Raw genomic sequence first — 26,394 nt, 5'->3', positions numbered from 1 at the left:
AATTCAGAATCGAAAGAAGAATATATTTATCATTTATATATTTGCCTTTGTGAAACCTAGTTTTAACTTTTGCTAATAGAGTTAAAAAGTAAATTGTTGCTATCATTTTCTGAAAATGTGGTAAATTGCCATTTTCTTATCAAACTTTGATAAAAAACATAGCCATAAATCTAATTGCAAATGCATCATGTAAGCAAGTTCAAAAATTTGTCATTTTAACAACATCAGACAGCTGCTGGTTAAGTTTGCAACTATCTGATAAAATGTCTGCTGATTTTGAAATGGATTCTAAAAAGACAGAATATCAATAGAGTGTTTGCCTGCAAAGCTTAGTTTCTCTCCATTGAAATTGAAGTTTAAAAACAGCAACGACCACTCATTTTGGTACTATTGTTTGAAGAACTGTGACGAAGAATGCCAATTTGTGCTTTTAAACAATGCATATTAACATTAGTACTATAAGGGTAACTGTCAGTTGAATGGATCAGAACGTGACTGCATGATTGCAGCTGGATATGATTTTCTCGGAAATGCTCCACATCAGGGAAAAAATTGCTTGAAGAGCCAGCCAGTGGCTGGTGGGAGAGTCCAGCCCAGCATCACCCCAGATTAATTTTTCCTAAACCACTCTTGTTGCTTCAAAGTACTCCCCATGTCTGTACTCCTAGAGAGACCTAGAGACCTAGGTAGAAAACAGTTGATGGCCTGTTTTGATCAGTCAGACATGGTTTTGGTAGTATGTAAAGATTGACAGGTTCCCTTTTAACTGCGCTTGTGTGCTAGAATATGGTTGAGATACAAGATCAAATAGAGTATGCAGCACTTTTTCTGTAGACAACCCATAAAAAATGTTATATGATGCCTTATAAAGGTATGCATAACTAAATAGAAATGCAATGTCTTATATTCCATATTCAGGTACAATAAAAAGTTTAAGTTGACATTGATGGCTGAAGATCTTAAGTAATGTGGCAATGCTCACTATAGTGCTAATATTTACTTTTAGGTACCACACTCTAATAGGTGGCATTTCAGAGCATGCTTACATCTTCTAGGAAAAGGGGTGACATGATTTTTTTTTTCCCAGGAAGCATTCCATGTTTAATAAATTTCACTATTTTAGTTTGGTACTCTCCTCCAGGAGAAATTTTGCCACCTAGACCTCCATCAAAGGCCTTTCACACAGCTAATCAATGTCCTAATCTAATCTGGCAGGAGGAAAGAACTCTGAAACAATTGTCTACAGATTAAAGATGAGCGAACCCAAACTTAAAAGTTCTGGGTTCATACCATACCACTTAGTGTCTCACGGAAGTCCATTCTAATTTTTGGAGTTCCAGGGTGGAGGGAAGGAGATATAATATATTTTCCAACTCGATGGTTTGGTTGTCTATTGTTTTCAATGGGGTTTGGGTTCTGGTTTTAGTTCAGACTCAGTCCTGGTACCCAAGAAAAACTTTGACTAAAATCATACTACAGATGGAATACTATTTCTTTTGAAGAAGATTCTGGTATAGCTAAAATTAAATGCTCACATGGAGAAGCTTATTAAGTTATTTTGCAGCCACATTCATTAAATTGTACTAAAGAGCCATTTTTAGGGGACATTCGCAAAAATTCTACTCTGAGAGTGATTAAAAAGAAAGATACACCTCCAGAAAAGCTTAGAACCATATTTATCTGTGTAATATGGAAAGACATGCAATAACATTCAGCTCTTCTCACTGATCTAACTGGTTGCAATTACTGTGCAGGGGAAGGAGAGCATAATACAAACATCACTGCAGCTTTCTTCTCACAACTCTGTCATCTCTGCTCTCTTCGATCTCCCCACACTGACAGTGCGCAGTGGGAGGAGAGTTAAACGTGTCATTATAAACCTTCTATTTATAGAAGTTAAATGTGTCATTATAAACCTTCTATAAAATTTCTTGCAGCTTTCCTCTCACAGCACTGTCAATGTGGAGGGAGGGTGAGTAGAGCAGAGCTTACAGCATTGTAAAAGAAGGTCTGCAAAAATGTATGAATGAAGCATGTCTTTACTCTTCTCCCACTGCACATTAATTGCCAGCAGTTAGGTTTGTGTAACTGATTAGACCCCTCAGATATCAGATAGTTAAAGCCGAGTCTGACCTTTTCTATAGACAGTTACTTTTTTTTTCCTGCGTGACACCTTTTGCTTATAATTGGTCAGTCTCATGCAGGGGATAAAGTAACTGACCCCAAAAATGTACCTCTGCTAACGTCTCCTGCGATATGGGGTGGAAATAAAATTAACAGTATAATGTATCTGCAATGGACATGATAAAAAATATTTATTCAGCTCTTCAGCCACTATTCCATGCTGCATCTAGTTTAGTATACTACAACTCATGAAAGGTTCTCTTTAAAGAGAACAGACAATCATTTTGGTCATTGAATTTTCCAATTTGAACAAAAAGGTGTTTGCTTTCCTCCACCACAGGCTTTAAAGTATGTGCCCCTTGGGTCAATTTAAAAAAATCTATTTGATAATTTTGTCTAGAAAGGGGAGCTTATTGTAAGAAAAAAATATGGGCAGCCCACAGCAACCACATGGCCTTCTTCTGTGGAATGTATAGGATTGCCTACAAACAATCAGTGTTGTAAAACATACCATAATATTCATATATATTTATTCATATTTAAATGCATTATATATGTCTGTGTGAAAAAGACTCACAAATACCCAAATTATCCACACAGCAGTACCATTGTCAAAGGTTATAAGAGTTTGCCTTTATCCATCATTTCCATGAGAGCTCAATAATAAAAAAAAAAATAGAATAGTAAATGTCATTTAGATTTCTTTTTGTTTCTTTTGTATATTTAGTAGTGATGAGCGAGTATACTCATTGCTCTGGTATTCCTGAGCACGCTCAGGTGGTCTCCAAGTATTTGTTAGTGCTCGGAGATGTAGTTTTCATTGCCACAGCTGCATGATTTACGGCTGCTAGACAGGCTGAATACATGTGAGGAATGCCTGTTTGTTAGGGAATTCCCACATGTATTCAGGCTGTCCAGCAGCTGTAAATCATGCAACCGAGGAGAGGAAAAGTAAATCTCCGAGCACTAACAAATACTTGGAGATCAAACGCGCTTGCTTGGAAAATCCGAGCAACAAGTATACTCGCTCATCACTAATATTTAGTAGTATGTATCAATCTCTGATACATTAGTCTCAGTAAAGCTTAGTGAGCTAAGTGATCCAGAGGGTGAACCTGTGCCTTCAAACACATAGCAGTGAAGGTAGTCCAAGGGAAGAATACTTGTGTCTGTATTTGCTTCTTCTAATTTCTCTGACAGGAATTCCTTAAATATGGCCACATCAGGACCAAGCCCCAAGGACAATCGGTACATACTTTGAATATCAGTTCTAATTGTTCTTTTTGGCTTTCGATCACGCATCACTGTTTGCTGTCTGAGTCCTGTAATGTCAAATGCTTCGGTGTCTTCTTCTCCTCCCCCTTCATCATCATACTTTACAATATTTTCTTTTAAGTCTTCTCCTTTCTCACTCATCATATTCTGATTTTTCCGGCATCTTACATGCACAAGTAATGCCAGCACTAGGGATACAGTAGAATAAAGAGATTATTTCCATACCACAAATGTCATTACTATGTTACCATATTGTCTAGAGTTAAATACTAAGTGCTTGCTTTGGTTCCGATAATTACTAGTTATGATGTCTTTCCATAGCAACTATCAGTGATCTGACCATTGAGGCCACTGTTCGGCTGTAAGGTCAAGTGACTAGTGGAAAGGTTGTCACTGTTTCTGGACAATCAGAGGAACAATCCTTGAGCTGGCAGCAGACACAGGTGGTAAGTGCAGTTGCCTTTTTTTCTTTTAAAACGCATGGTTTCCCTTAGTTATCTTTATTAACAAAACAGAAAACCCCTTTAACCATTAAGAAAAAGCATTCTCCTGTTCCTGTAGTTGGGCTTTATAATGCACGTAAAGATTTTATTATATGACATATCACTTCAATAGTTTTGAGACTTACTTTTGATCAGTTATAAGAATGTGTTCACAAATTCTATCTATCTATCTATCTATCTATCTATCTATCTATCTATCTATCTCAATGTCTGTCACTTCTGTTTATCACCTATTATATTTGCATATACAGTTTAAGATGTTCCCATAATCACAATCATATAATAGCATGGGATAAATACTACGCGAATATAAAATATGCTTCAAGCTCTGTGCATTTTACAGAAAAATATATTTTTCATGGTTTTCTTTTACCTGTTTATGTAGAGATATTGAATAACAATACTTTCATGAATTACCTAAAATCATAAGGATGAAAATTGAAATTCCAACAAAAGCTCCAGAGTTTACAAACTTGAAGAAAAATCCTCCTTTTCCACAGGATTCTGTGTTGTTATCAATGCCGCAATCACACACTTTAATGGTTAAGGTGCTAGTACTGCTGAGTGAAGGGGTCCCATTGTCACTTATTATAACTGTCAAGTAAAATAATAGATTGTCTTGAGAACTATATCCATCTTGAGCTGTCAAAATGGTAGCCGTGTTATCTGAAAGAAAATTCAAAAACATGTATTTAAGAAAAGTTTAAAAGATACATGTCATTTGTAAATGGAAAAAAGTCTTACTCTACAAAAATAATCTTGCACTTTCCTTTCACTTTTCATAGTACATTTTAGGACACCATTCTATCTTTCAAACTTGTTAAAAATCATATATCTCACTTTCAGTCTCTGATTGTCGAATAAAGACATACTGTATCTTTTCAAGTTTAGTGGTAACTCTAAAAAGTAAACAAAGTTTAGTCATCTACAGAAATATATGAAAATAATTGATTCTTATTTAAGCAAAGATTTTGCTTATCTAAACCAATATTATTAGAAAATTACATGTATGGATTTTAAAAATACGTATGATGAATCATAAAACTTAACTTTCTAAACATATCCGACCTGTGACGCATATGCTGCATCACAGAATGATCGCTTTCCTGCAGATCGGGTGAAAGGGTTAACACAAATTTCACCTGACCTGCAAGGACAGGGGGAGTGGTACTTCAGCCCAGGGGGGTGGATTTGCCCCCATGTGGCTATGATTGCTCTGATTGGCTGTTGAAAGAGAAAGAGCCAATCAGAGCAATTTGTAATATTTCACCTATGAAACTTGGTGAAATATTACAATTCAGCCATGGCCGATGCTACAATATCATCGGCCATAGCTGGAGACCCAGATCTGCCCCTGCTAGAGTTGAGCAACTTTTATTTTTTTCGGATCAAGTCGGATTTCGCGAAACCCGACTTTGTCAAAAGTCAGGTCGGGTGAAATCGGACGATTATTGTGAAAAGTCGGGGGCCGACTGAAACACGAAACCCAATGCAAGTCAATGGGGGAGCAAAGTCTGCAGTGAGTGGAGGACAGGAAAACACCCACAGTGCCAATTTTAATGCCAAAAACATCAATTCTTATTACTTAAGCTTGTCAATCTTAATTTACTTTATAATAATAGTTAGGCATTGAAAACTGGGGATCATTTGGCTAAAGTTGTGGGGGGGTAGGGCTGGCTCAAGAGTTTTGTGGGCCCAGAAAACGCGGAATACGTCACGGCGGTGGAGCAGGGAGAGGTAAGTATTTCAACTTTGCAAGTGCTGTGATCCTGAGCAAGCAGGGGGGCCCACTCATTCGTAGGAAGGTGCAGATGAAAGTGCAGGTTCCTTCATCAGGTGGGGGGCATACTCGTTGGTGATGTCACTGGCACAGGGCCCCTCATAGGCCCTCATAGGCCCTCGTGTTTGATGGCGGGTGGTGCCTCCCACTGGCAGAATCACTTTTGCGTACTATAAGGGGCCCTGTGCCAGTGACATCGCCAATGAGTATGCCCCCCACCTGATGAAGGAACCTGCACTTTCATCTGCACCTTCCTCTTTGTCCCCGTGTAAGGTGGTATAGTATGCGGGAAGGTGAACCTGACTTTCAGCAGGGTCAGATTCTGGCTGTGTAGAGAACAAGGGGAATGTAGTGGTCTGGGTCAATGTACCAGCAGACTCATCTAGCAGTGGCTGGGCAATGGGCAGGATGAGGAGGAAACACAGTTAGTAGGCCCAAATAACAAAGTAGGCTAAATGCAGTTCAAATGTGGTAACAGGACTAAACAGGCGGCATTGCTTTGTTCAGTGGAAGAAAACTGTAATGAGTGGCTGACATAGTTAGTAGACCCAAATAATAAAGTAGGCTAAATGCAGTTCAAATGTGGTAAGAGGACTAAACAGGCGGCATTGATTTGTTCAGTGGAGGAAAACTGTAATGAGTGGCAGACATACTGTAGTTAGTAGGCCCAAATAACAAAGTAGGCTAAATGCAGTTCAAAAGTGGTAACAGGACTAAACAGGCGGAATTGCTTTGTTCAGTGGAGGAAAACTGTAATGAGTGGCTGAGATAGTTAGTAGGCCCAAATAATAAAGTAGGCTAAATGCAGTTCAAATGTGGTAAGAGGACTAAACAGGCGGCATTGCTTTGTTCAGTGGAGGAAAACTGTAATGAGTGGCAGACATACTGTAGTTAGTAGGCCCAAATAACAAAGTAGGCTAAATGCAGTTCAAATGTGGTAACAGGACTAAACAGGCAGAATTGCTTTGTTCAGTGGAGGAAAACTGTAATGAGTGGCTGACATAGTTAATAGGCCCAAATAATAAAGTAGGCTAAATGCAGTTCAAATGTGGTAACAGGAATAAACAGGCGGCATTGCTTTGTTCAGTGGAGGAAAACTGTAATGAGAGGCAGACACAGTTAGTAGGCCCAAATAATAAAATGGGCTAAATGCAGTTCAAATGTGGTAACAGGACTAAAAAGGTGGCATTGCTTTGTTCAGAGGAGGAAAACTGTAATGAGTGGCAGGCACAGTTCGTAGGCCCAAATAATAAAGTGGGCTACATGCAGTTCAAATGTGGTAACAGGACTAAACAGGAGGCATTGCTTTGTTCTATGGAGAAAAACTGTAATGAGTGGCAGACACAGTTAGTAGGCCCAAATAATAAAGTGGGCGAAATGCAGTTCAAATGTTGTAACAGGACTAAACAGGCAGCATTGCTTTGTTGAGTGGAGGAAAACTGTAATGAGTGGCAGGCACAGTTAGTAGGCCCAAATAATAAAGTGGGCTAAATGCAGTTCAAATATGGTAACAGGACTAAACAGGCGGCATTGCTTTGATCAGTGGAGGAAAACTGTAATGAGTGGCAGACACAGTTAATAGGCCCAAATAATAAAGTGGGCTAAATGCAGCTCAAATGTGGTAACAGGACTAAACAGGTGACATTGCTTTGTCCAGTGGAGGAAAACTGTAATAAGTGGCAGAAATAGTTAGTAGGCCCAAACAATAAAGTGGGCTAAATGCAGTTCAAATGTGTTAACAGGACTAAACAGGCGGCATTGCTTTGTTCAGTGGAGGAAAACTATAATGAGTGCAACACACAGTTAGTAGGCCCAAATAATAAAGTGGGCTACATGCAGTTCAAATGTGTTAACAGGACTAAACAGGCGGCATTGCTTTGTTCAGTGGAGGAAAACTGTAATGAGTGGCAGGCACAGTTAGTAGGCCCAAATAATAAAGTGGGCTTCATGCAGTTCAAATGTGGTAACAGGACTAAACAGGGGGCAGTGCTTTGTTCAATGGAGGAAAACTGTAATGAGTGGCAGACACATTTAGTAGGCCCAAAATAATAAAGTGGGCTAAATGCAGTTCAAATGTGGTAACAGGACTAAACAGGCGGCATTTCTTTCCTCAGTGGAGAAAAACTGTAATGAGTGGAAGACATTGTTAGTAGGCCCAAATAATAAAGTGGGCTAAATGAAGTTCAAATGTTTTAACAGTACTAAACAGGTGGCATTGCCTTGTTCAGTGGAGGAAAACTGTAATGAGTGGCAGGCACAGTTAGTAGACCCATATAATAAAGTGGGCTAAATGCAGTTCAAATATGGTAACAGGACTAAACAGGCGGAATTGCTTTGATCAGTCGAGGAAAACTGTAATGAGTGGCAGACACAGTTAATAGGCCCAAATAATAAAGTGGGCTAAATGCAGTTCAAATGTGTTAACAGGACTAAACAGGCGGCATTGCTTTGTTCAGTGGAGGAAAACTATAATGAGTGCAAGACACAGTTAGTAGGCCCAAATAATAAAGTGGGCTAAATGCAGTTCAAATGTGGTAACAGGACTAAACAGGCAGCATTGCTTTGTCCAGTGGAGGAAAACTGTAATGAGTGGCAGAAATAGTTAGTAGGCCCAAACAATAAAGTGGGCTAAATGCAGTTCAAAAGTGGTAACAGGACTAAACAGGTGGCATTGCTTTGTTCAGTGGAGGAAAACTATAATGAGTGCAAGACACAGTTAGTAGGCCCAAATAATAAAGTGGGCTAAATGCTGTTCAAATGTGGTAACAGGACTAAACAGGCAGCATTGCTTTGTCCAGTTGAGGAAAACTGTAATGAGAGGCAGACAGTTTGTAGGCCCAAATAATAAAGTGGGCTACATGCAGTTCAAATGTGTTAACAGGACTAAACAGGCGGCATTGCTTTGTTCAGTGGAGGAAAACTATAATGAGTGCAAGTCACAGTTAGTAGGCCCAAATAATAAAGTGGGCTAAATGCAGTTCAAATGTGTTAACAGGACTAAACAGGCGGCATTGCTTTGTTCAGTGGAGGAAAACTATAATGAGTGCAAGTCACAGTTAGTAGGCCCAAATAATAAAGTGGGCTAAATGCAGTTCAAATGTGGTAACAGGACTAAACAGGCAGCATTGCTTTGTCCAGTGGAGGAAAACTGTAATGAGTGGCAGAAATAGTTAGTAGGCTCAAACAATAAAGTGGGCTAAATGCAGTTCAAAAGTGGTAACAGGACTAAACAGGTGGCATTGCTTTGTTCAGTGGAGGAAAACTGTAATGAGTGGAAGACACAGTTAGTAGGCCCAAATAATAAAGTGGGCTACATGCAGTTCAAATGTGTTAACAGGACTAAACAGGCGGCATTGCTTTGTTTAGTGGAGGAAAACTGTAATGAGTGGCAGGCACAGTTAGTAGGCCCAAATAATAAAGTGGGCTTCATGCAGTTCAAATGTGGTAACAGGACTAAACAGGGGGCAGTGCTTTGTTCAATGGAGGAAAACTGTAATGAGTGGCAGACACATTTAGTAGGCCCAAAATAATAAAGTGGGCTAAATGCAGTTCAAATGTGGTAACAGGACTAAACAGGCGGCATTTCTTTCCTCAGTGGAGGAAAACTGTAATGAGTGGAAGACATAGTTAGTAGGCCCAAATAATAAAGTGGGCTAAATGAAGTTCAAATGTTTTAACAGTACTAAACAGGTGGCATTGCTTTGTTCAGTGGAGGAAAACTGTAATGAGTGGCAGACATAGTTAGTACGCCCAAATATTAAAGTGGGCTAAATGCAGTTCAAATGTGTTAACAGGACTAAACAGGCGGCATTGCTTTGTTCAGTGGAGGAAAACTGTAATGAGTGGCAGGCACAGTTAGTAGACCCATATAATAAAGTGGGCTAAATGCAGTTCAAATATGGTAACAGGACTAAACAGGCGGAATTGCTTTGATCAGTCGAGGAAAACTGTAATGAGTGGCAGACACAGTTAATAGGCCCAAATAATAAAGTGGGCTAAATGCAGTTCAAATGTGTTAACAGGACTAAACAGGCGGCATTGCTTTGTTCAGTGGAGGAAAACTATAATGAGTGCAAGACACAGTTAGTAGGCCCAAATAATAAAGTGGGCTAAATGCAGTTCAAATGTGGTAACAGGACTAAACAGGCAGCATTGCTTTGTCCAGTGGATGAAAACTGTAATGAGTGGCAGAAATATTTAGTAGGCCCAAACAATAAAGTGGGCTAAATGCAGTTTAAAAGTGGTAACAGGACTAAACAGGTGGCATTGCTTTGTTCAGTGGAGGAAAACTATGATGAGTGCAAGACACAGTTAGTAGGCCCAAATAATAAAGTGGGCTAAATGCTGTTCAAATGTGGTAACAGGACTAAACAGGCAGCATTGCTTTGTCCAGTGGAGGAAAACTGTAATGAGTGGCAGACACAGTTAGTAGGCCCAAATAATAAAGTGGGCTACATGCAGTTCAAATGTGTTAACAGGACTAAACAGGCGGCATTGCTTTGTTCAGTGGAGGAAAACTATAATGAGTGCAAGACACAGTTAGTAGGCCCAAATAATAAAGTGGGCTAAATGCAGTTCAAATGTGGTAACAGGACTAAACAGGCGGCATTGCTTTGTCCAGTGGAGGAAAACTGTAATGAGTGGCAGAAATAATTAGTAGGCCCAAACAATAAAGTGGGCTAAATGCAGTTCAAAAGTGGTAACAGGACTAAATAGGTGGCATTGCTTTGTTCAGTGGAGGAAAACTGTAATGAGTGGCAGACACAGTTAGTAGGCCCAAATAATAAAGTGGGCTAAATGTCTGCCAAAAAATTGTTCATTGTTCAAATAAACAGGTGGCATAGCTAGGTACAGGGGAGGGCTCCTCTGCTGAATAGCAGACAGTGGTAGTAGGCGCAAAGTATTAACTGGTCTAAATGGAGGCCAGGGCCCCTGTAGATTTTAGCTATCATCTATCATTTCAACAAATTTGTATTGACAGTGCCATTGAACGATTTAACAGCACAGACTACACAGTGGTGGAGCAGGGAGAGGTAAGTATTGCAAGTGGTAGAGCACTGTTCAAGCTGGGGGGAACACTCTCTCGTGGGCGGCGATACTGGCACAGGGACCCTCATATTACGATGGTGTGTCTGACATTGATTGTGCACCACCACCGTCAGAGACACTTCATTGTACTATGAGGGACCCTGTGCCAGTGCCGTCGCCCAAGAGTGGGCCCTCCCACCTGTCCAGGCAAAAGGCACTCGCACGGGTGCTTGCGCCAGGTTGTGACCACGGCCCTGTGGGGGGAGTCAGCCCATTTAGGGAGGTAAAAAAATGACCTACGGTGGACATTCAGAAACTGCAAATGGAGGAATTGGAGAAGTCAGTAAGAGGAGGCCAAAAGCAAGACATTTTTCAGGCAAGCTGCATGTCAGCAGCGGAAGGTGGGGCAAAATAATTCGAAATCCATGATTGGTTCATTTTAACGAAGGTTAGATCATCAACATTTTGGGTAGCCAGACATGTCCTTTTTTTGGTCAATATTGAACCAGCAGCACTGAAGACTCTTTATACACCACCATTAGTACCAGCTGGCAACCACCGCCCACAGGCTCTTCCATCAGACTTCCTCAGTTTTTGGAAAATCTAAGCAAAATAACAACCGTTATATGGTACTGTAAAACAAGGTAGAAGGTGTATATAAACTTGTTGAGAATTTAAATCTCCCTTTTTTGGGGGAGACTGAACCAAAACTCAGGCCCTGTGCATAAAACAACATAATGTAAGTGGCAGAAAGTGGCTGGCTGATATACGGCAAACTAACAGGACTGAAGTATATCCACTTTGTGAGAATTTGAATCTCAGTTTTTTTTAAGACTGAAACAAAACTCAGGCCCAATGTTAGGAGTTGAGTTCCCGCTGCTGCACAGGAGGAATCTCGAGCCGTGTCTGCTGCGGTCTCCCATTCTGCATCGGCCGCAGTGGAGCCTGCTCAGCGGAGACGTCGGTCCCAGCGTCTCACTGTCTGATACTGTTCAAAGGGTTACTGCTGTCTCTCCAGGCTCTGCTATTGTACCCTGCACTGATCTGTGGCGAGCAGGCTTTTCTGGGACTAAGTCCTGCTTTGCACACACTGAGCATGCCCAGGGTAAGATCTCTCAGTGGAGATCAAGGGTTACATGCTCCGGTACTGCAGCAACTTCCATTGGTCCTCCAGGAAGGTCCTGTACCTGATCAAGTTCTGTGGCAGCCTTCCATTTGTCCTTCTTGGAAGGTCCTGTAGGTGCTGCAGCTATATAAGGTTCTCATGACCGCACGGCCATGCGCTAGTGTCAAATATGTATGAGCTCAGTGCCAGTGTGGTCGTGTGTGTGGTCAGGGACCCAGCTGAAATAAGCCCCTAGAATGCTGGTACCTCCGGCGATGAGTTTTGTGTATGCAGTCAGGGACCCAGCTGAAATAAGCCCCTAGAATGCTGGCACCTCCGGCGAGGAATTTATGTGTGAATTCAGGGCTGGCTAATAGCCGATAGAATTCCGGCTCCACCGGAGAGGAGCTAGGTGTTGGTTGGACTGCATGACCACTGTCGGCTCTACACAATAGCTGTGTCCCCTGTGAGCAAAACAGGACACAGCTTTCTCTTTACTACGGGCTCTGTGAAGTAACAGAGTTCGTTTATTCTAATTTTCTTTGCCGCCTTACTTAGCAGCAGGTTCTTTCCTGCACGGTGGATCTCGGGTTGCGAACACACCTATCCCATCTAATAAATATATTCGGTGCATTCCGCCAACCCTAACACCCAGTGTATAAAACAATGCAATGTAAGTGGCAGAAAGTGGCTGGCTGATATACGACAAACTAACAGGACTGAAGTATATCCACTTCGTGAGAATTTGAATCTCACTTTTTTTTGGGAGACTGAACAAAAACTCAGGCCCAGTGTATAAAACATTGCAATGTAAGTGGCAGAAAGTGGCTGATATATGACAAACTAACAGGACTGAAGTATTTCCACTTTGTGAGAATTTGAATCTCACTTTTTTTGGGAGACTGGACCAAAACTCAGGCACAGTGTATAAAACAATGCAATGTAAGTGGCAGAAAGTGGCTGGCTGATATACGACAAACTAACAGGACTGTAGTATATCCACTTTGTGAGAATTTGAATCTCACTTTTTTTGGGAGACTGGACCAAAACTCAGGCACAGTGTATAAAACAATGCAATGTAAGTGGCAGAAAGTGGCTGGCTGATATACGACAAACTAACAGGATTGAAGTATATCCACTTTGTGAGAATTTGAATCTCACTTTTTTTTTTGGAGACTGAACCAAAACTCAGGCCCAGTGTATAAAACAATGCAATGTAAGTGGCAGAAAGTGGCTGGCTGATATACGACAAACTAACAGGACTGAAGTATATCCACTTTGTGAGAATTTGAATCTCACTTTTTTATTGGAGACTGAACCAAAACTCAGGCCCAGTGTAAAAAACAACACAATGTTAGTGGCAGAAAGTGGCTGGAAGATATATGAAAAAATACAAGGACTGTAGTACAATTTCAATCTCCCTACAATGATCTCAGGGCAAGTATGGCAGCAATAAAAAGGACTGCTGCACACAAAAGTGTGGACAAATAAACAAGGTAACTGTGAAGAAAGGAGCAACAGGATTTTTGCTTTTAAAAAAGCAGTTGGTTTGCACAGCAGCAATCAAACAGCAATGCAGCTATCAGGGAGCCTTATAAGGCAGCCTAATAAGCTACAGAGCTGATGCACAAAAATCTAGCCTCCTCTGTCCCTGCAAAAAAACAGTGTTGGACAGTGGAAATTGCTACAGCACAAACAGTTTGGGGGTTAATCTTCCCTCCCTAACTATATCCCTTCTTCTGATGAAGCTGCAGCAACCTCTCCCTATGCTAAGATCGGCAGAAGTAAGATGGCGGTCAGCGTGCATGCCCCTTTATAACCCCTGTGACACAGCAGAAAGCAAGCCAATCACTGTCATGCCCTTCTCTAAGATGGTGGGGACCAAGACCTATGTCATCACGCTGCCCACACTCTGCGTCCTCCTTCATTGGCTGAAAAATGGCGCTGAAAGCGTCATATGAAACGCGACTTTGGCGCACAGATCGCCAACCTCATGGTTGATCCCACACTAGGATCGGGTCGGGTTTCATGAAACCCGACTTTGCCAAAAGTCGGTGATTTTTGAATTTTTCCGATCCGTTTCGCTCAACCCTAGCCCCCGCCACTGACTAACAGCGGTGATCTGCTGCCGCCATCAGTCTTTCCTCAGCCTGGTCCTGTCCTCTGTTGCCCTTCTCTCCCCTTCATCCTCCCGTCCTCCCCTCCACCCCCCGCTGTCCGATCCCACCCCCCCATACTTACCAAGTCCCGGTGTCCCTCCGTCTTCTCCTGTGGGTGCCACCATCTTGCAAAATGTGCGCCCACCGACTGCTGGCCCGCAGATTCATTCCAGGTACATTTTGATCACTGTGATTCGTAGCAATTTTCCATCACATTTACAGTACCATGTAAACCTATGGAAAACCAAATCCGCTGTGTCCATGGTGCGGAAAATACCGCTCGGTATTTTCCACAGCATGTCAATTCTTTGTGTGGATTCCACAGCGTTTTACACCTGTTCCTGTATTGGAATCTGCACGTGAAATCCGCACAGAAAAGACGGGAAATCCACTGTTAATCCGCAGGTAAAATAAAGTGTGTTTTCCCTGCGGATTTAAAAAAAAAACGTGCGGAAACATCCGCACACAAATCCGCAATGTGGGCACATAGCCTTAGGGTTAGGGTTCGAATTAGAGTTAGAGTTGGAATTAGGGTTGGAATTAGGGTTAAAATTAGGGTTACGGGTGTGTTGGGGTTAGCGTTGTGGTTAGGGGTGTGTTGGGGTTAGGGTTGTGATTAGGGTCATGGTTAGAGTTGGGATTAGGGTTAGGGGTGTGTTAGGGTCAGTGTTGGAGTTAGAATTGAGGAGATTCAACTGTTTTGGCACATCAGGGGGTCTCTACACGCGACATGGTGCCACCATTGATTCCAGCCAATCTTGCGTTCAAAAAGTCAAATGGTGCTCCCTCCCGTCCGAGACCTGATGTGTGCCCAAACAGTGGTTTACCCCAACATATGGGGTACTTGCATGCTCAGGACAAACTGGACAACAACTTTTGGGGTCCAATTTCTCCTGTTACCCTTGTGAAAATTAAAAATTGTGGGCTAAAAAAATCATTTTTGAGGAAAGAAATTATTTTTTATTTTCACGGCTCTGCATTATAAACTTCTGTGAAGCACTTGGGGGTTCAAAGTGCTCACCACACATCTAGATAAGTTCCTTGGGGGGGTCTAGTTTGCAAAATGTGGTCACTTGTGGGGGGTTTCTACTGTTTAGGCACATCAGGGGCTCTGCAAATGCAACGTGACGCCCACAGACCATTCCATCAAAGTCTGCATTTCAAAACGTCACTACTACCCTTCCGAACTTGAAAGGGATTCCGTTAAAATATTTTTGTTACCCATCTGAGAGCAGCGTAGTGGAGGGACATAGACCTTGATTCCAGCGGCATTTGACTTACAGGGCTAGTTGGTGTCATTTTGATAAAACCACCATTTTATCTTCTGCGGATATATCAGTCTCGTAATGCTGAGCTCTGTATAATCCCACACACACCACTGATTGGCAGTTTTCTGTTCATGTACAGTGTACACATTAAGCTGAAAATCAGGGTGGGGGTGGGAGTTATAAAGAACTCATGAATATGCTTGACTACATGGCAGCAGGTATACTAGCCATCAAAGTTACACATAGCTGTAATAAGTGTATCTGTCTCTACATTATGTTGCTGACAGATTAGGTTGCATAACTTTGTGACTGATTATCTTTAATTATTTTATGAATGGGCTATTTTCCATTTATTCACCTCTGTTTTTCCATCTTCCCACTTCCAAGAGCTATGCTTTTTTTATTTTTCCATCTACATATGAGGGCTTATTTTTCGGCAAACAAGTTGTAGTTTTAATAATAATAATAATAATAATAATAATTTTTATTTATATAGCGCCAACATATTCCGCAGCACTTTACAATTAAGCGGGGACATGTACAAACAATAAATTCGGTACAAGTTAAGACAATTTAAACAGTGACATTAGGAATAAGGTCCCTCCTTGCAAGCTTACAATCTACAAGGAAATGGGAGGACACAATAGGTGAAAAGTAATTGTTATTTCAGGTCTGGCACTTATAATAAATAAATAGGGATTTTCATACAAAGCTGCATGATCCGGTCATCAGCCCGTGTGTTTAAATGCAATAGTCAAGTATCAAGTGCAGTTATCATGTGCATGGAGGGTGTGGAGACAGATGAATAGTAGGGTGCAGAGTAATATTTGGAAGGAGGGAACAGGGCAAAGTTAGTTTACTGAGTAGATGATGTGGTAGGCTTGTTTGAAGAGATGGGTTTTCAAAGCGCACTTGAATAGGTCAGGGCTAGGTATCAGTCTAATCATCTGGGGAAGTGCATTCCAGAGAGCTGGTGCAGCACAAGAGAAGTCATGGAGACAGAGGTGCGAGGTTTGGATTACAGGGGATTTTAGTCTTAGGTCATTTGTAGAACGGAGGGCAAGTGTAAGGCGATAGACAGAGATGAGGGAGGAGATATAAGGCAGTGCAGAACTGTGGAGAGCTTTGTGGGAGAGAGAGATGAGTTTATACTGGACCCTGTAGCGAATGGATAGCCATTGTATAGACTGCCACAAGATGGAGGCATTGGTGAAGCGGCTGGACAGAAATATGACTCTGGCTGCAGCATTCAAGATGGATTGGAGAGGAGAAAGTTTGGTAAGAGGGAAACCGATTAGAAGAGAGTTGCAGTAGTCCAGACGAGAATGAATTAGAGCGACAGTAAGAGTCTTAGCAGTTTCAACGGTGAGAAAAGGTCAGATTCTGGAGATGTTTTTAATATGTAGGTGACAAGAGCCAGTGAGTGATCGGATATAGGGAGTAAAGGAAAGTTCAGTGTCGAATATGACCCCAAGAGAGTGGGCATGCTGCTTGGGAGCTATGGTTGAACCCTCCAGGGTAATTTTGATGTTGGGTAGAGTGAGGTTAGTAGAAGGGAGAAATACAAGAAGTTCCATTTTGGAGAGATTAAGTTTCCGGTAGAAGGAGGACATGATGTTAGAGACAGCAGACAGACAATCCTTGGTATTTTGAATTAGCATAGGGGTGATGTCAGGGGAAGAAGTGTATAATTGGGTGTCATCAGCATAGAGATGATGCTGGAACCCAAATCTGCTGATTGTTTGTCCAATAGGGGCTGTGTAAAGAGAGAAGAGGAGGGGGCCTAGGACTGAGCCTTGCAGAACCCCGATAGTAAGGGGACGAGGAGAGGAAGAGGAGCCGGCAAAAGATACAGTGAAGGAGCGGTCAGAGAGGTAGGAGGAGAACCAGGAGAGGGCTTTGTCCTTGATGCCTATAAAGTGCAGCATAGTGAGGAGGAGCTGGTGATCCACAGTGTCAAATGCGGCAGAAAGATCCAGGAGAATCAGCAGAGAGCAATGACCTTTGGATTTTGCTGTTATTAGATCATTAGAGACTTTAGTGAGGGCAGTTTCAGTGGAGTGAAAAGAGCGGAAACCAGATTGTAAGGGGTCAAGAAGAGAGTTATCCGAGAGAAAGCGGATTAGACGGGAGTGGACCAAGCATTCCAGGAGTTTAGAGATGGAGGAAAGGTTAGAGACAGGGCTGTAGTTAGCAGTGCAGTTCTGGTCCAGGGATGGCTTTTTAAGTAAAGGGGTTATAATGGCATGTTTAAATAAGGAGGGAAAGATACCTGAAGAAAGAGAGAGGTTAAATATTTTAGTCAGGTGAGTGATGACCACTGGTGAGAGAGACTGCAGGATATGTGAAGGAATGGGGTCACTGTTGCAGGTTGAAGGCCGAGCAGAAGCGAGGAGCTTGGAAACTTCTTCTTCTGAAACAGGCTCAAAGATGTCTAATGAGCTTGAGGTGTGGCAGGGAAGGGGATCCAGGCACTGAGGAGATTGCGCTGAGATATCCTGATGGATGTGGTTGATTTTTTCTAAGAAATAAGTGGCCAGATCCTCACTGCTGAGGTTGGTGATGGGGGCCTGTACTTTAGGTTTCAGGAGGGAGTTTAAGGTTTCAAAAAGTAGTTTTGGGTTGTTGGATAGTGAGGTAGGATTGTTTGGCCAGATAAAGGGCAGAGTTATAGGTTTTGAACATGAACTTATAGTGGATGAAGTCTTCTGCTAAGAGAGATTTTCTCCACTGCCACTCTGCACACCTTGAGCAACACTGAAGAAAGCGTGTTTGCATAGTGTGCCAGGGCTGCCATTGTCTGTGTCGGGTCTTTCTGCGTGTAGAAGGTGCTGCTTCATCTAGGGCATTCTTCAGTGTATTATTGAAGTGTGACAATGCTAAGTCTGGACAGGAGAGGGAGGAGATGGGGGCTAAAAATGTGTGGAGATTGTCCACAAGCTGCTGGGTATTAATGGTACATGTATTCCGATAAGTGTAGTAAGTGGGGCTGTCCCGGGTGAGGAGACAATCATTGACAGAGAATGAAAGAAGGTTGTGGTCCGAGAGCAGGAGAGGGGAGTTATTAAAGTCGTGCAGTGAGTCAGGATGGGAGAAAACCAGGTCCAGAGTATTCCCGTCCTCATGCGTAGGAGAATTAGTAAACTGTGAGAGGCCGAATGAAGAAGTTAGAGAAAGAAGATGAGAGGTAGATTGGGAGAGGGGATCATTGATGGGGATGTTAAAGTCTCCCATGATGAGGGCTGGGATGTCACAGGATAGAAAGTGAGTAAGCCAGGTGGCAAACTGGTCTAGAAACTGGCGGGAGGAGCCTGGAGGGCGATAAACAACCACCACTCGCAAGGAGAAAGGCTTAAATTGTCTGACGGCGTGGACTTCAAAGGAAGGGAATGTGAGTGAGGGAACCGGGGGGATGACCTGGAAAGCACATTGTGATGAAAAGAGCAAACCAACACCTCCACCCTGTCTGTTCTCAGGTCTGGTGGTATGTGAAAATTTCAGCCCACCAAACGAGAGAGCGGTAGCAGCGGTGGTGTCTGAATTCTGGATCCAGGTTTCTGTAATAGCCAGAAGGTTAATTGAATTAGAGAGGAAAGAGGAGTTTTAAATTACATGGTAAAAAAAACCTTAATTTTTTTACATTTATTGTGCTATAATGACTTGGCTACATGTTTCTCCATATTAGTATTATTATATCAACATTAAACATGTTAATGTTTTATTATTTAACCCCTTAACGACCAGAGATATTTTTGGTTTTGCATTTTCATGTTTTGCTCCCCTTCTTCCCAGAATCACAACTTTTTAATTTTTGTCAAAAATGGCCAAATGAGGGCTTGTTTTTTGTGGAACAAGTTGTACTTTTCAAGGACACCATTGGTTTTACCATATCATGTACTGGAAAATGGGAAAAAAATTCCAAGTGCGGTGAAATTGCAAAAATAGTGCAATTCCACAATTGTTTTTTGTTTTGCTTTTTTACTAGGTTCACTAAATGCTAAAATGCAATTATGATTCTCCAGGTCATTATGAGTTCATAGAGATCAAACATGTCTAGGTTTTTTTTAATCTAAGTGGTGAAAAAAAATTCCAAAATTTGTTTTAAAAAAATTGCTCCATTTTCCGAAACCCATCGCGTCTCCATTTTTCATTATCTTGTGTTCGGTGAGGGTTTAGTTTTTGCATGCCAAGCTAATGTTATTAACAATACCATTTTGGCGCAGATACAATATTTTGTTAACCCACTATTGCATTTTAATGAAATGTTGCAGCGAAAAAAAAGCGTAATTCTGGCTTTTTTATATTTTTTCTTGTTACACCGTTTACCGATCGGTAAATTCTTTTTTGATATTGATAGATCGGGCGATTCTGAATGCAGTGATACCAAATATGTGTATGTGTAATTTTTTTATTGTTTTATTTTGAATGGGGGGTGATTTGAACTATCATATTTCTTTTATTTTTTTAATATTTTTAAAAGCTTTCTTTTAACTTTTGGCATGCTTCAATAGTCTTCATGGGAGACTAGAAGCTGCCATAACCTGATCGCCTCTGCTACATACAGGTAATGATCAGATCACCTGTATGTAGCAGAATTGCTGACTTGCTATGAGCGCCGGCCATCGGGCGGTGCTCATAGCAATCTGGCAGTGACAACCATAGAGGTCTGCTGGAGACCTCTGGTTGCCATGCTATCCTATTGGTAAACTGCAGTCATGTGACATGGGTGCTGACAGGCTAAATTTCCAGAGAGCTTTTCGGAAACAGGCAATACAGTGCCTTGCGAAAGCATTCGACCCCCTGGAACTTGTCAACCTTTTCCCACATATCATGCTTCAAACATAAAGATACCAAATGTAAATTTTTGGTGAAGAATCAACAACAACCGCAACACAATTGTGAAGTTGAATGAAATGTATTGGTTATTTTAAACTTTTGTGCAAAGTGGGGCGAGCAATATTATTCAGCCCCTTTACTTTCAGTGCAGCAAACTCACTCCAGAAGTTCATTGTGGATCTCTGAATGATTGAATAACGTTGTCTTATATGCCTAATGATGATAAATATAATCCACCTGGGTGTAATCAAGTCTCCGTATAAATGCGCTTGCTCTGTGATAGTCTCAAGGTTCTGTATGATGCACAGAGAGCATCATGAAGACCAAGGAACACAAAAGGCAGGTCCGTGATACTGTTGTGCAGAAGTTTAAAGCCGGATTTGGATACAAAATGATTTCCAAAACTTTAAACATCCTAAGGAGCACTGTGCAAGCGATCATATTGCAATGAAAGGAGTATCATACCACTGCAAATCTACCAAGACCCGGCTGTCCTTCTAAACTTTCATCTCAATTAAGGAGAAGACTGATCAGAGATGCAGCCAAGAGGCCCATGATCACTCTGGATGAAATGCAGAGATCTACAGCTGAGGTGGGACAGCCTGTCCATAGGATAACAATCAGTCTTACACTGCACAAATCTGGCCTTTATGGAAGAGTGGCAAGAAGAAAGCCATTTCTCAAAGATATCCATAAAAAGTGTTGTTTAAAGTTTGCAACAAGCCACCTGGGAAACATATCAAACATGTGGTTTGTAACTCTGGTCAGATGAAACCAAAATCGAACTTTTTGGCAACAATGCCATATGATATGTTTGGCGTAAAGGCAACATAGCTCATCACCCTGAACACACCATCCCCACTGTCAAGCATGGTGGTGGCAGCATCATGGTTTGCGCCTGCTTTTCTTCAGCAGGGACAGGAAAGATGGTTAAAATGTTAAAATTGATGGGAAGATGGATGGAGCCAAATACAAGACCATTCTTGAAGAAAACCTGTTGGAGTCTGCAAAAGACCTGAGACTGGGACGGAGATTTGTCTTCCAACAAGACAATGATCCCAAACATTAAGCAAAATCTACATTGAATGATTCACAAGTGGAACACAATTGTGAAGTTGGACAAAATTTATTGGTTATTTTACATTTTTGTGGAAATACAAAAACTGAAAAGTGGGGCGTGCAATATTATTCGGCCCCTTTAACTTAATACTTTGTTGCTCAACCTTTTGCTGCGATTACAGCTGCAAGTCGCTTGGTGTATGTCTCTATGAGGTTTGTACATCGAGAGACTGAAATTCTTGCCCATTCTTCCTTAGCAAACAGCTTGAGCTAAGTAAGGTTTGATGGAGATCGTTTGTGAACAGCAGTTTTCAGCTCTTTCCACAGATTCTCGATTGGATTGAGGTCTGGACTTTGACTTAGCCATTCTAACACCTGGATACATTTATTTATTGTTGACTCTTCACCAAAAATTTACATTTGGTATCTTTATGTTTGAAACACGATATGTGGGAAAAGGTTGAAAATTTCCAGGGGGCCGAATACTTTTGCAAGGCACTGTAAATGCCACTGTCACAGTTTGACAGCGGCATTTAATGGGTTTACAGCCTTGGGTGGATCACAATTCTACCTGCGATTGTTGCTGGCAAATGTCAGCTGTTCAAAACAGCTGACATGTGCGGGAAAAGATATGGGCTCACCGCCGGAGCCTGTTGTGAATTTACCTTTTTGGCTCCCTCTAGTGGTTACTAGTGATTTGACTCTGGGAATGTCTGCCATCCCTTGTATGCTCACCTGGGTCGTTAGGTCAGGGGTGTTGCTATATAAGCTCCCTGGACCTTCAGTTCAATGCCTGGCAACGTTGTAATCAGAGCTAATCTGTTGTGCTCTTGTCTACTGATCCTGGTTCCTGCTAGCTTAAGCTAAGTCTGCTTTCTTGCTTTTTGCTATTTGTTTTTGTTTGCATTTTTGTCCAGCTTGTACATAATCTGTATCCTAACCTTGCTGGAAGCTCTAGGGAGGCTGGAGTTCTCCCCCCGGGCCGTTAGACGGTTCGGGGGTTCTTGAATTTCCAGTGTGGATTTTTGATAGGGTTTTTGTTGACCATATAAGTTATCTTACTACATTCTGCTATTAGTAAGTGGGCCTCTCTTTGCTAAACCTAGTTCATCTCTGTGTTTGTCATTTCCTCTTACCTCACCGTTATTATTTGTGGGGGGCTTGTATCCAACTTTTGGGGTCTATTCTCTGGAGGCAAGAGAGGTCTTTGTTTTCCTCTTCTAGGGGTAGTTAGTCCTCCGGCTGGCGCGAGACATCTAGTGACCAACGTAGGCATGTTCCCCAGCTACTTCTAGTGTTGGCGTTAGGAGTAGATATATGGTCAACCCAGTTACCACTGCCCTATGAGCTGGATTTTTGTACTTCGCAGACTTACTTGTTCCTCTGAGACCCTCGCCATTGGGGTCATAACAGTTTGCCAGGCCAGTATTAAATGTTAAATGCATTGCAGAAGCGGGATTATAAGAAAGAAAATTCTGAGTTTTTTTTTCTCTTTCTCATTTTTTTTTCTTTTCCCCTTTACCTCTGAGTGGCTTGTGTTTGCTGCAGACATGAATGTCCAGACCTTGATTACAGGTGTGGACCAGCTTACTGCTCGTGTGCAGGGCATACAAGATTATGTTATCAGAAATCCTATGTCAGAACCTAAGATACCAATTCCTGAACTGTTTTCCGGAGACCGATTTAAATTTAGAAATTTCAGGAATAATTGTAAATTGTTTTTGTCCCTGAGACCCTGTTCATCTGGAGACTCCGCTCAGCAAGTGAAAATTGTTATTTATTTTTTACGGGGCGACCCTCAGGATTGGGCCTTCTCGCTGGCGCCAGGAGATCCGGCATTGGCTGATATTGATGCGTTTTTTCTGGCGCTCGGTTTGCTTTATGAGGAACCCAATCTTGAGATTCAGGCAGAAAAGGCTGGCTATGTCTCAGGGCCAGGACAAGGCTGAAGTGTATTGCCAAAAATTTCGGAAATGGTCCGTGCTGACCCAGTGGAACGAGTGTGCATTGGCTGCAAATTTCAGAAATGGCCTTTCTGAAGCCATTAAGAATGTGATGGTGGGTTTTCCCATTCCCACAGGTCTGAATGATTCCATGGCCCTGGCAATTCAAATCGACCGGCGGTTGCGGGAGCGCAAAACCGCAAATTCCCTCATGGTGTTGTCTGAACAGGCACCTGATTTAATGCAATGTGATAGAATCCAGACTAGAAATGAGCGGAAAATTCATAGACGCCAGAATGGCTTGTGTTACTACTGTGGTGATTCTACACATGTTATCTCAGCATGCTCTAAACGTCTTACTAGGGTTGTTAGTCCTGTCGCCATTGGTAATTTGCAACCTAAATTTATTCTATCTGTAACTTTGATTTGCTCACTGTCATCGTATCCTGTCATGGCGTTTGTGGACTCAGGTGCTGCCCTGAGTCTGATGGATATGTCATTTGCCAAGCGCTGCGGTTTTGTTCTGGAGCCATTAGAAAATCCTATCCCTCTTAGGGGTATTGATGCTACGCCTTTGGCAAAAAATAAGCCGCAGTTTTGGACACAGGTTACCATGTGCATGACTCCCGAACATCGGGAGGTGATACGTTTTCTTGTTCTGCATAAGATGCATGATTTGGTTGTTTTGGGTTTGCCATGGTTGCAGACCCATAATCCAGTCTTGGACTGGAAGGCAATGTCGGTGTCAACTTGGGGCTGCCATGGAATTCATGGAGATTCCCTGCCCTTGTCTATTGCTTCTTCTACGCCTTCGGAAGTTCCAGCGTATTTGTCTGATTATCAGGATGTCTTCAGCGAGTCTAAGTCCAGTGCATTGCCTCCTCATAGGGAATGTGACTGTGCAATAGATTTGATTCCTGGCAGTAAGTTTCCTAAGGGGAGACTGTTTAATTTGTCGGTACCTGAACATACCGCGATGCGTTCATATATCAAGGAGTCTCTTGAGAAGGGGCATATCCGTCCTTCTTCTTCCCCTCTTGGTGGGGGATTCTTTTTTGTGGCCAAAAAGGACGGATCTTTGAGGCCTTGTATTGACTATCGGCTTTTAAACAAGATCACTGTCAAATTTCAGTATCCTTTGCCGCTGTTGTCAGACTTGTTTGCCCAGATTAAAGGTGCCAAGTGGTTCACCAAGATAGACCTTTGTGGTGCGTACAACCTTGTGCGCATTAAGCAAGGCGATGAATGGAAAACCGCATTCAATACGCCCGAAGGTCATTTTGAGTACTTGGTGATGCCATTTGGGCTCTCTAATGCACCTTCAGTTTTTCAGTCCTTCATGCATGACATTTTCCGGAAGTATCTGGATAAATTTTTGATTGTTTATCTGGATGATATTCTGGTTTTTTCTGATGATTGGGACTCGCATGTGGAGCAGGTCAGGATGGTTTTTAAGATTTTGCGTGAAAATTCTTTGTTTGTTAAAGGCTCAAAGTGTCTCTTTGGTGTACAGAGGGTTCCCTTTTTGGGGTTCATTTTTTCCCCTTCTGCTGTGGAGATGGACCCAGTCAAGGTCCGAGCTATTCATGATTGGACTCAACCCTCGTCAGTTAAGAGTCTTCAGAAGTTCTTGGGTTTTGCTAACTTCTACCGTCGTTTTATCGCAAATTTTTCTAGCGTTGTTAAACCATTGACGGATATGACCAAGAAAGGCTCTGATGTAGCTAACTGGGCTCCTGCTGCCGTGGAGGCTTTCCAGGAGTTGAAACGCCGGTTTACTTCGGCGCCTGTTTTGTGCCAACCTGACACCTCACTTCCCTTTCAGGTGGAGGTGGATGCTTCGGAGATTGGGGCAGGGGCCGTTTTGTCGCAGAGAGGCCCTGGTTGCTCTACTATGAGACCTTGTGCCTTTTTCTCCAGGAAGTTTTCGCCGGCAGAGCGAAGTTATGATGTGGGCAATCGGGAGTTGTTGGCCATGAAGTGGGCATTTGAGGAGTGGCGTCATTGGCTCGAGGGTGCTAAGCATCGTGTGGTGGTCTTGACTGATCACAAAAATCTGATGTATCTCGAGTCTGCTAAACGCCTGAATCCTAGACAGGCCCGCTGGTCATGGTTTTTCTCCCGTTTTGACTTTGTGGTCTCGTATTTACCAGGTTCTAAGAATGTGAAGGCCGATGCTCTGTCTAGGAGCTTTGTGCCTGATGCTCCTGGAGTCGCTGAACCTGTGGGTATTCTTAAGGAAGGAGTTATCTTGTCAGCCATTTCTCCTGATCTGCGGCGTGTGTTGCAGAGATTTCAGGCTGGTAGGCCTGACTCTTGTCCATCTGACAGATTGTTTGTGCCTGCTAAATGGACCAGCAGAGTCATTTCCGAAGTTCATTCCTCAGTGTTGGCAGGGCACCCGGGAATTTTTGGCACCAGAGATCTGGTGGCCAGGTCCTTTTGGTGGCCTTCCTTGTCAAGGGATGTGCGGTCATTTGTGCAGTCCTGTGGAACTTGTGCTCGAGCTAAGCCTTGCTGTTCTCGTGCCAGCGGGTTGCTCTTGCCCTTGCCTGTCCCGAAGAGACCTTGGACACACATCTCTATGGATTTCATTTCTGATCTTCCGGTGTCTCAGGGCATGTCTGTCATCTGGGTGATATGTGATCGTTTCTCCAAGATGGTCCATTTGGTTCCTTTGCCTAAGCTGCCCTCCTCTTCTGATCTGGTTCCTGTGTTCTTCCAGAACGTGGTTCGTTTGCACGGCATTCCTGAGAATATTGTGTCGGACAGAGGATCCCAGTTTGTTTCCAGGTTCTGGCGATCCTTTTGTGGTAGGATGGGCATTGATTTGTCGTTTTCGTCCGCTTTTCATCCCCAGACTAATGGACAAACGGAGCGAACTAATCAGACTCTGGAGGCTTATTTGAGGTGTTTTGTCTCTTCTGATCAGGATGATTGGGTGACCTTCTTGCCGTTGGCTGAATTTGCCCTTAATAATCGGGCTAGTTCTGCCACCTTGGTTTCGCCATTTTTCTGCAACTCTGGTTTCCATCCTCGTTTTTCCTCGGGATATGTGGAGCTTTCTGACTGTCCTGGGGTGGATTCTGTGGTGGATAGGTTACAGCGGATCTGGAGTCATGTGGTGGACAACTTGAAGTTGTCACAGGAGAAGGCTCAGCGTTTTGCCAACCGCCACCGCGGTGTGGGTCCCCGAGTTCGCGTTGGGGATTTGGTATGGCTGTCTTCTCGATTTGTTCCTATGAAGGTCTCCTCTCCCAAATTTAAGCCTCGCTTCATCGGTCCTTACAAGATATTGGAAATCCTTAATCCTG

The 26,394-nt window shown here is 42.5% G+C and overlaps 1 protein-coding gene across 2 annotated transcripts in view; it reads right to left on the bottom strand.

Annotated features, from left to right (window-relative positions):
- Positions 1-692: 692 nt before the first annotated feature.
- The window catches only part of LOC143782568 (cadherin-19-like), a 352,880-nt gene continuing 327,178 nt past the window's right edge, over positions 693-26,394 (bottom strand). For both annotated transcript variants that reach the window (XM_077270123.1, XM_077270124.1), the window contains 2 exons: positions 4,320-4,568; positions 693-3,587 (listed from right to left, as the gene is read on the bottom strand). In XM_077270123.1, coding sequence (XP_077126238.1) covers positions 3,166-3,587; positions 4,320-4,568 — 671 coding nt within the window. In that variant the 3' untranslated portion in view covers positions 693-3,165. The remainder of the gene's footprint in view (positions 3,588-4,319; positions 4,569-26,394) is intronic.

Source organism: Ranitomeya variabilis, chromosome 6, assembly GCF_051348905.1.
Source record: "Ranitomeya variabilis isolate aRanVar5 chromosome 6, aRanVar5.hap1, whole genome shotgun sequence".
In the NCBI taxonomy this organism is placed as follows: domain Eukaryota; kingdom Metazoa; phylum Chordata; class Amphibia; order Anura; family Dendrobatidae; genus Ranitomeya; species Ranitomeya variabilis.
The sequence above is the reverse complement of the archived record's forward strand: the minus strand, read 5'-3'. Positions and strand labels throughout refer to the sequence as shown.